The sequence below is a fragment of the Gavialis gangeticus genome, unplaced genomic scaffold (genome assembly GCF_001723915.1).
Source record: "Gavialis gangeticus isolate Ggan-Ray unplaced genomic scaffold, GavGan_comp1, whole genome shotgun sequence".
Taxonomy (NCBI): Eukaryota; Metazoa; Chordata; order Crocodylia; family Gavialidae; genus Gavialis; species Gavialis gangeticus.
Genome location: NW_017729031.1, coordinates 16,759,128 through 16,769,936, shown reverse-complemented (window position 1 = coordinate 16,769,936; position 10,809 = coordinate 16,759,128). Strand labels below are relative to the sequence as shown.

Sequence of the window (10,809 nt, the reverse complement as noted above, 5' to 3'; positions counted from 1 at the left end):
CAGGCATTGGGGGAGTCCCTGTTTCCCCGAGCACTACCAGGAGAGACAAGAAATAACGGTCACAAGCTGACAGAGGGTAGATTCAGACTAGACATCAGGAGACGCTACTTAACTGTCAGGGCAGCTAGGATCTGGAACCAACTTCCAAGAGAAGTGGTGCTGGCTCCTACCCTGGGAGTCTTTAAGAGGAGGTTAGATGAATAGCTTGCTGGGGTCATTTGACCTCAGTACTCTTTCCTGCCATGGCAGGGGGTCGTACTTGATGATCTGCTCAGGTCCCTTCCAACCCTATCAAATATGATACTATTAATTTCCCATTTGCTCTCTCTGGAAGCAGCATTCATTGCCCATACATCCTTCCCCTCTAAACAGAACTTTTACACAGCTCAGCACAATTTCTGTTATATCTGAGAAGTCAGGATACCCAGACTTCCCCCTCCCCCCCAAAAAAACAGCCTTTATAATATATGCCATGATTCACTTTGTGTGACCTTGTCATGTTTTAATGGTGATAATAATATTGGAACTGCACTATTCACTTCATATTTCTTGAAAAAATTGAGCATTTTCTTGTGCCTGAAAATTTGATAATATCCTAAACATTATTACAGGGCAAATTTGATGCACTCAAGCTATGTGTATTTTTTCATGCTATAACACAGCCTCAAAGGCTACCATTACTTTAAGGGTGAATGAGAACCAGGAAGAGCCTCAGGCAGAAAAGCAGTCCATGTTGAGCTACAGGGGAACAGGTACCTGGGGATTTACCTATTACAAACTATTATTACAGCAGAGACTAGCAGCAGTAAGTTTCCTTGAGGTGCAGCTGACAAGCAAAATCAGGATACACCTGTGGCAGCTCAAGGATTCACATGACCAAAATGGGGTGTGGCTTCCAGCCATATAAACCCAGGGCCTGAACCAGAGTTGTCAGCCTGGCTCTGGGAGCTGCTATGGAAAGAGCTCCAGGGCAGCAGAGCTGGAGATGAGCTCCTGGATAATATCAGGACTACCCTGGGAGTAACGCAAGCAGAGTGGTGTTGACTTGTAGGGGAGTAGAACTCAGAGTGGGGTGAGGTGGGGAGATAAACTCTTTCAGAGATCATGGCACACAAGGGACATCCCTGAGGACTGGAAGAGAGCCAACATTGTGTCCATCTTCAAAAAGGGGAAGAGGGAGGACCTGGGCACCTCTGGGGAAGACTAGAAGCAAAGGATACAAACTCCTGGAAGGCCACTTGAGGCTCAATTCCAGGGAAAAAAATCCTTCACAATCAGGGGGTCCAGGCTGTGGAATAAACTCCCTCCAGTGGTGGTGCAGTCACCTACCCTATAAATCTTCAAAAGGAGACTGGACAGTCACTTCACTGGAGTCACTTGAACCCAGTTCTCTTTACCTGCCTAGTGCAAGGGGACTGGACACAATGATATACAAGGTCCCTTCCAGCCCCTTACACTCTATAAATCTATGAATTTATGATATGGCCAAAACACTGTTTGTGCTTAGAGCTGGTGGGGAAGTAATCCAGAGGGCTTACTTGTAGAGTTTTACACCAGTGGCTTGGATGGGACTAGAAAAGGGTGGCTTGGAGGTCCCATTAGTAGGGACCTCATTGAGGAAGTGTCCCCAACAGAGGCTCCTTTATTTTTTTTTTATTTCACTGCTTGCTTTCCCTGCCCCTGTATTGTGGAGGGACCCCACCAGCTGCGTTGTTTGCTACTGATTGCTGGGGAAGCGAAAATTGTGGTTTTAAATAAACCCTGGTTTTTGCCTCCCTGCCAGTCAGCAGCAGGTGGTGGGCCCAATGGGACCCATTCACCAATCAGCAGTGGCAATGCAAAAACCATGGCATATTTAAAACCATGGTTTTTGGTTCTCTGGCAATCAGTGACAAATGACCCAGCTGGCAGAGCCCCTCCACCTATCAGGGGTAGGGAGAGGGGCGTGAAATGAAAAAAAATTAAAGGAGCCGCTGTGGGGGGTACTTCCTCCATGATTTATGGAGATCCCTACCCATTAATTCCCAAGGGGAATATGATTTTCTTGATCCCTGCCAGGGGTCAGTCTCAAGGTACAGGGGCCAGAGAGCCTAGTGTTGCCTGACAGGCAGGGGTGGGGCAGAGACAGAGATAGGGAGCCCACAGCCCAAAGAGGGGCAGAACATGGGGCCAAGGGACCCAGAGTCCAGGTGGGGCAGTGATAAAGGTCCCAAAGGACAAAATAAGGGGTTGGAGCCTAGAAGCCAGGTCTGAGACAGTGGACCTTGGCTAAGGGACCAGCTAGAGTATAGGGGTGAAACCTGGGAAGGCTGAAGACCCAACAAGGGAGTAAAGGCTTGAGGTGGCCTAGTGTCTTTGGGGACAAGTGTTCTGCAGGAGTGATGATGCAAAATATCTGCTAGGCATGGGCATGGCTGTAGGAAAGGTTTGGAGGCAGTGATTAGCTCATAAGGTGACAAGTGCCTTGGGGCATGTGTAGGCCAGAAGGACCTATGTAACTGAAGAGATTGGTGTGATCAGTAGAGTCAGAGAGAGAGGGGATCTGCTGGCAGGAACAGAACAGGGCTTGCTCTAAGACCTATGGGCAACTAATTTATTCAATCTGTTAATAAAAACAAGGTAATACAGTCAAGACGTAAAGGGAGGGTAACTTAGAGATGAGCTGGGTAGGTATCTTAGCGATGAGCTGGGAAGGAACCATATGGCCACCAGGGGGCATCATGGTTGTCCCTGGGACCCAGTCCTGTTACAGATGCATTGACTTTTTGATAGTATGTATGGTTTCTTATGCAGTCAGAAATCTTTACATAATTAAAATGAAAAGATGCATTCTATTGAAAAGTCAAATGTGAACGAAAGTTTGTTCTTTTAAAAAAAATGGAATATCAACATTTTCACGAACTTAATACATTATATTTTTCTTTCCAATACCTTATATATCACATAGATATATGTAATTGAATTTAAGGTAGTAACAAGAAAAGATAACAATGAATTGTTGCAACATTTGGATACATTTTTATTAATAATAATAACGATGTGTTTTATAACACTATAGTATGATAGCATTGCTATTTGTAGTCTATAAGGCCAAGTGTTATCAAATACTCATTTAATAAAATATTATTAAAAATAACATATGAAAAATAAAGATATACTTACTTTCAATAATCACTTTTCTGCCCGCCCAGTTGTCTTTAATAACTTGTATATTTCCAAAGTGTGCATCACTGAAGAAGATGCGGTTGGTACCTCTTCCTTTCAGGCTGTAGTCAAAAGCTAGGGCTATCACATTTTTGAAATATTCTGGATTTTCATATGGTCTTACTGGTGAATTTAAATTGGTCTCATCTGAAAGATGTATACTTTTTAATATTGTCCTTCCCGAATACAGTAAATAACCTTCATGTCTCAGACAAGTAACTCCATCCTCTGAAAGATAGCCATGTGCACAAGCACACGATCGCTGTGCCTTCCCACGATAGAGGCAAAGTTGCTGACATCCACCATTATTCTTGGCACAAATATTGGTACCTGGAAAGACAAAAAAAAAAAAAAAAAAAAAAAAAAAAAAAAAAAAAGTCCAGCTTTTGTAACAGTCACAATAATCAGATAATTATTTTATTGTGTCCCCCAGGGATTAATCAATTTAAATGTTTGGGTTATATGTTTTTATTCAATATAGCATCACAAAGGCATAAGGGTTTTTTATTTTTTAAACCTCAAAATTTGTGATCATCATCTAAAACATTTTGTCAAAGTCCAGAAACATGTGGAATTCAGGTCCCTTATAAGGCATTCCAGTATGTATGACAGAAATAAAGAATAAAACATACAACAGTTCCTCTATTAGGCAACAGTCCCTGAAATTTGTAAGAATTTTTAAATACTTTTATTTTTTTTTTAAATGACCCATTACTATCAGGAAACAAAAAATCATCTTTTTATTCTCTTGGAGCACATGAACTTGTACTATATCTTGTATATCTTCTACCTTAAAATAATTATATTACAAAGATTTTATTGAGCCATTTCCCTGTTTTTAAATGTAAAAAACTTGAATACTGTTTCCTTCTTTGTTCTTCTGATGGATGCATTTTTAAAAAATCCCTGCCTAGTGTACACTATTAAAAATTATCATCAAAATAATAACTTCTGTGTGATTTTACTTCTTTTGTTGCAAGATCTAAAATTATAATAACTTAGAAATCTGAAAGAAACTATTTTCCTCAGTATTTTCAGTACTCTGTGTATGGTCTGTCTTATTTTAGTTGCCTTCTATTTTTTACTTTTGGTATTTGACGGTATTTTCTGTAAAGTCAATTTGACTCATTGTACTCACTTCCCAGTCGGTGTAAGAGGGAGAAGAAAACATTAAAAACTCAGAAACAATTACAGTGGCATGTGTGGCACGTGTAGAATCTGAAATTGCTTTAAACTCTTTTTTAATTACTAGATTTAGGTTTAGTGTCCTTTCATATGTAAAAAAAATCACTAGTTTCATGAGTATAGACCTAATATATTTACCATGTTCTCTTAGGCAGAAGGCAGAGAAGTATAGCACGTTATAGACTAACTTGTTCAGAGAGGCACAAGCTTTGATATGCTGTAGTTTACTTCATCATAGCTTTTGATGAAGTAGGCTGTATCTTACAAAAAACTCATGCCTCTGTGAATGAGTTAGTCTATAAGGGCATGTGTAGATGAAACAGGGGCCCTAATTTGAAGTGGTGGATTTTTAAAAACACCGCTTCAATTTAGGGTGAAGTAAGCCCCCGTGTCATATACACCTGTGTCTTACCTACCTGTCTGGTGGCAGGGAGAAGAAGGTGAGCTGCTGGTGGGCAGAGTGGTCCCTGGGCTGGGGGGGAGCTGGTGCTTCCCTCCACAGCAGCAGTGGCTCCCCCAGGTGGCACCCATCCAGAGGCACCCGGTTTGGGTGTCCTGGGCAGCACTAGAGGAAAGGACTGGGCCAGCTCAGGAAGGCAGGCAGGCTCCACGGTGGAGAGGGGAGGAGAGATCAGACTCACCACTTTTTTTTTTTCTTTTCTTTTGGTGCGCCTGCCTTCCTGGGCTGCTGCTGGGCTGCCTGCATGGGCTACCTGCACAGGCCCTGAGCTGCACCGAGCCCAGTGCTTCACTCTGCGGCTGTAGGGCAGCCTTGCAGAGTTTTAGTTTGCTGCACCCCAATGTCATTTAAGGTGCATTACACCACCAAATGTGCCACAGTGGCTGGAATGAATATGCAGTACACTGCTGATGGATGCAAGCAACAATACCATTAAAGCGGTGAAAAGCATTTGACACACTTTAAAATGTTGTGCACACACGCCCCTCGTTTCATCTACATATGAGCTAAGGTGCCACCCTACCCTACCTTTTTCCTAACTTTAGGCTAATATGGTTAACTGCCACTCATATTTTTTCTTCAGTTAAATTAGGAAGTTGGAATGTTCTTTCCCTATGAGAAGTGATACTGGTAATAATATTAAAATAATATGAACATATTTTGGAGACTTATTTGTTACTGAGATTTCTCTGATTTTCAATTATTAAAGTTTTAATAGGCTAGAAAAGTTAATATCTGTTTTGGGTGGAAGAGTATATGTGAATAAGAATGATAATAAATGAGAAACACTTTTACTCAAGCTTCTAAGTTACCTATTTTGGCAACTCTGTTTTTATAACGTTTTTTCATTTTACGTACTTTTGAAATGCTACTCAGGCCCCAGTCTTGAATACTGATTAGTGTAGGCTGCTGCACATATACAGAATTTCACTGAGGTAAGAGACTGCAGAATCTATTATGGTACTGGTGCTTCAGAAAAGGTAAGACAGGTTTTGGGGAGAAAAAAAGATTAATCACTTGTCCCTCAGCCTGGGTTTTTCTTAGTGGCAAAAGGTCAGGAAGCCACCTATTTTCAGTTTTAAAAAGCATACTTAGCTATATCTAGCTCAATAAAACTTAAAAGTAAATAAATAAGTAAATAGATAAATAAAAATAGATAGAAAAAACATTCCAAAACATTTTTCCCCTGTTTTTTCCCCTTTGTCTTCCTGGCTCACTCACAGCCCCTCCCAAAGACATTAACCATTTGTAGCCTAGTAAAATTTGAAAAATGTATTAAAAATCATTGAACTCTCTTAGGTTATGTTTTTCAAACTAACACGAAAAGAATTTTTATCTTTTTAGTTTTCAATAACTATTTCTCCTAGACTTACTACAAAGCAGTCTTTAAAATACGTAAAAATAATTACAGAAAAAATATAAAATATTTTTCATCCCAATCTTCTATTTCTCTGTTTCCATAATACACCAACCCCTTCCAAATAAGCAGGCATTAATTTGCTCTAGCCCAATTTTTAAAAAATGTCAAAGATGTAAGGATTTTTTTTAATTTCAGAAAATAGTAGCTTTATAACCTTGCAAAACTGCATGCACAGAACCATGAAAAAAGTTTACCCAGAAAGTCCTAAAAAAGGTAATTTTCATTTTCCAAAACCTCTGAAAATTCTTTTCAAAAGTATTAATAATAGGTATTTCTCATAAAATGTTCTTTTAAAGAAGGCACCTTTTTATTTTTAATATAATATTTAACAAAGATATGAGAGAAAAAAATATTATGTTTTATTTAAAGAGAAAAACAGACTTCAACATGTGGGATACTGTAATTACATCCTTATGTAGATGCTAGGAATATCAGAAACATGGTCTTATCAAAGTATTGGGTGAATATTAGTTATCACATTCCTTCTCTTTGTGCTTTTATGCCTTTATACAGTTTGGACTAGATCACTTTTGTGGTGGGAACTTTAAGTTTGGAGGAGACAATCACCATCAGCTTTGAAATAGTTTTCCAGGTTTTCTCATCAACAGCCGGACCCTTGGTAACTGAAGTTACTGCAAACCCTTTTATTGACTTCACTCGGTTTTGAAACAGGCCTTAAACTACTAAAAAAAATTGGGAAATATTAAGATGGAACCTGCACAAAGTCAGTTTTAGCTAGTAAAATTACAGAGGTACATAGATTTTTTGCTGAATAATCCTAATGCCTCCCTAGTGTCATCTCACCAGTTTTGGCATTGACTTTCTTTTTAGTAGAGAGACTATGGCAAAAGAGTTCTGATGGCAGAATCAAACATGCTATTAGAAGTCCTCAAATCCCACTGCTTTTTCTGCCTCTTGGGAGACAAGTATCAAGAGTCCATGCAGATTATTTCAAATCTGTTTGCAGTATCTGATAAAAAGGGAAAATGCTGCCACTTATAGTCATATCCAGCCGTTCTCCATAGGAACCAAAGACTGGCACTGATCATCTGGCAAGAGGAATTTTTAACTGGAGTTTGCATGTTAAATATATTAATAAGACTTAGATTTAATAGGAAATGAGATAGCTGAAGTCAAGGTTTTCTTAGCTTTTTGTCCAGTGTAGATTATAACTAATCTTTGGCCTCATAAACCACAAGGAGTATATTAAGCAGGTTCAAAACAGATGTGTTCCTAGTCACTTTTAGGGCGCTATTCAAATTTCTTAGAGAAAGACATATGTGATTGGCAACCTGGCCTACATGGGGACTATATCTCTTCTTATATAACGCAGGGGCAGTTGGCAGAGTTGTGGTTCAAAAAAATTAGTAATTTTTAGATGTAAATTTCTGAGGAACAGGAGGCTGAGTGTTCTTGGCTGTGGGCCTTGCAGTGTACTTCCTTATACTGATCTGACAGAGCCTGAGATAATCAGTAGCACACAGTTAAAGGACCATCTTATTATTCAGGCTTTTATTTTTTTCTTTGACTATCACAGAGGTGAGAAGAAAGTTTTGCTTATTTTCATTTTGGTTCTTAAAATGACCAGAAACATAATACTGTGTGTAAGTCAGTTTTAAAACTTTTTTATACATTTCTTTAGCAACATTATTTTATGTACATTTTTATGTACACATCTTTTTATGTAAATTTTATCATAATTTAAAAAAAAACACTAAGGGAAAAATAAAAAGTATTTCCATAATACAGTGATTACCCTCATATGACCACAAATTAATATATGCAAAGAGTATCAGCTGATCTTAGGGTGATTAATAATATCCTTAGGAACAGCTACCTTTCTCTCGTGCTCTGTTAAAGACTTTCACTTCCTTCAGGTTTATTCCAAGGCCAGTCCTCATGGTCACAGAGTCTGTGGCATCATTTTTGTGGCCTCTTCTGATAGAACCATTTGCATGTGCTCTGCCAAAAAAGTTGAAGATGTCTGATAAACAATCCTCAACTAATTAAAATTAAGCAAGTCATTAAAATGCAGTGGACAGCTGGCCTAACAGAAGGTGAAGAAACCTACTCTTGTTTGTGACATTGATATGCCTTAACTTTGAATATCAAAAGTGCCTTTTTCTGTGGAAATTACATGGCTTTGTGAGATCCTTTCAGTGACCTTGCTCAGGAATAGCTAATACTACAAGGGTGAAGCATCTGGCACTGAAATAACATTTTGAGACTCAAATACTTATGGAAAAATAAATTACCTGTCAGACCAGTAGATGTAAGCTCCAAAGACTGCGACTGAAAACATATCCACGTTGCTCCCTGACAGCACAATCTCCCGATTCCCTCCACTCTCAAGGTCGATTCTTTCTATCTTGTCTGTACGAGCATCACACCAGTATAATTTATTTTCCTAAAGATCAATTTCAAAATGAACTACTATAACGTATTTTTGTCCAAGTGTTTTATTAAGAAAAAATAAAATACAAGTGTGGAAGAACATGTTGCAATGTTTAAATTTAACATTTAATGAACATCTGTTATTTAGTAGAAAATAGAAGAACACACCTCATAGTCAATGGAGATCCCATTAGGCCATGCAATTCCCAAACTCACAAGCACAACCTTCTCAGAACCATCTAACCGTGCTTTTCCTATGCAGGGAGCCTGTCCCCACTCTGTCCAGAATAAATACCTAAAACATTGAAGAAATTAACAATAAAAATAACATGCAAACAAATGAACATGTGCAAATTAAATAGTTTGTAGCAACTTTTAAAATGCAGTTTACATAAAACAGAATTTTAAAAGGGATAAAAAACATGCCAGTTTACTCCTACAGAACTTGTAGAAATAATCTATTGTTGCCTGTCTAAAGATCATTATGAAAATCTCTTTAGAAATTCTGCATCATGTTAAAGGGGTTGCTAAAAAAGTTTTGTCAATAGACTGACATTTGAACTGTTTTAATATATTTTTCTTTCTAGCAAATGACTATGCAGGTAAAATTGTTCTTAAGAATTATAATACAACTGTAAATGTGCAAACTCAAGCAGTATTATGGGTAAATATTAGGATCTATATTGCCTATTTTTTCTAAGTTAATTGATGCCTCGTCAAAGCCACACGTTACATTTCTACTGAAAGAATCACCACCCTCACAACAGAAACCACAAGTATGCTGACATTCATGTAGTTTTCTCTAGAAGAAAAATGGCAGTTCTGGGAGAAAGATATACTGTCTCCAACCTGGTAGATCTCTTGGTACATCTCCCAGTAAATCTCTGTAAACTTTACTTGTCTCCACTGGAGTCAAGAAGAAAGTTTAAATTGACCTCAGTGCACTTTGGATCATGTACTAATAGTATAGTATCAATAGTATATACAAAATAAATAGTAATATGATAATGTGTGTCTGCTAAATGTTAAATGTTTTGTGTTCTGTAAAAATACATACACATTCACTCTCTCTATGGCAGAGTTATTTCAAAGCAGGTATACAGGGCCATATATGGTATAAAACACATAGCTCTACTTTAACGCACGTAAACTAACTCACAGAACGAATACAATTAACACTTATAATAGTGAAACTTGAAATGGGGGTGGGGGGGAGAGAATTTGCTTGAAATCATTAAAGAATATATTTCTGTACAAGTAGTAGGGCCAATGTAGTAAACACATTGATAATAACCTAAATAGATATCTCTATTATACATATGGTATAATATTATAAGAAGTAATAATGGAGTTGTAGCCAGAGTTAAATGTTAATTTTTCAATTCCTAATCTACTCTTATATCAATATATTGACCTAGGTTCAAGAAGAGAACCATGCTCAGTATGTCAAATACTTCCCATGCTTGCTATCTAAACAGATTTCAAGTTAACACAATGTTTTGTGGTGGAATTTCCCAGTGCTCTCTCTTTTCTTTTTTTTGTTGTTGTCAAAGTCCAGGGGAGAGATTACTAGTTTTCAGCCTATCCCAAGGTAATTATCAGTGTGTGAAGAACGAGGAGGTTGTAATGCAGCGAATCAGTATTTCTTCTGGTTCTCCCACTGTTTTAGTGGTTGGAATAAACTGCAAAAGGCTTATGCATGTCCAAACATATGCTTCCAAAATGTTTGTGTACATCACTGAGCATGCTGGGTATTGGAGCAGGTTGCCCTCTACTTACCTTTTCCCCCCCGCATCTGCTTGAGGTGACAGGAAGAAGCTAATCAAATTGCAAAGCCTGCCTCCCTCTGTGAACTGGAATCTTGTGGCACGTCACCAGTTCAACATACAAAGATAGCATACACTGCTTCCTCTACTCTCTTGCAGCACAATTGTTCACAATCTGTCCCTAAGTAAAGAATTCTTAATGCAGCCAATGCTGTCATGGTTCACAAAGCTTAGTGGGCAGAGCTGGGACTGAACACCGGAGTGGATGCAGGGATGAACTGTGGGTTGGAAGCAACCGAGGACAATCTCAAATTCCAAACTTAGAAGTGGGATCCAAAGCTAAGGGTCTGAAACCAAACTATCAAACTAACCAGAATCAG

The 10,809-nt window shown here is 38.4% G+C and overlaps 1 protein-coding gene across 1 annotated transcript in view; it reads right to left on the bottom strand.

Moving 5' to 3' along the window:
- LRP1B (LDL receptor related protein 1B) overlaps positions 1-10,809 on the bottom strand; it is a 2,002,088-nt gene that overhangs the window by 611,990 nt on the left and 1,379,289 nt on the right. The window contains exons 37-40 of the mRNA XM_019522796.1: positions 8,832-8,958; positions 8,525-8,676; positions 8,107-8,231; positions 3,163-3,534 (exon numbers count right to left, since the gene is read on the bottom strand). Of these exons, the coding sequence (XP_019378341.1) occupies positions 3,163-3,534; positions 8,107-8,231; positions 8,525-8,676; positions 8,832-8,958 (776 nt within the window). The remainder of the gene's footprint in view (positions 1-3,162; positions 3,535-8,106; positions 8,232-8,524; positions 8,677-8,831; positions 8,959-10,809) is intronic.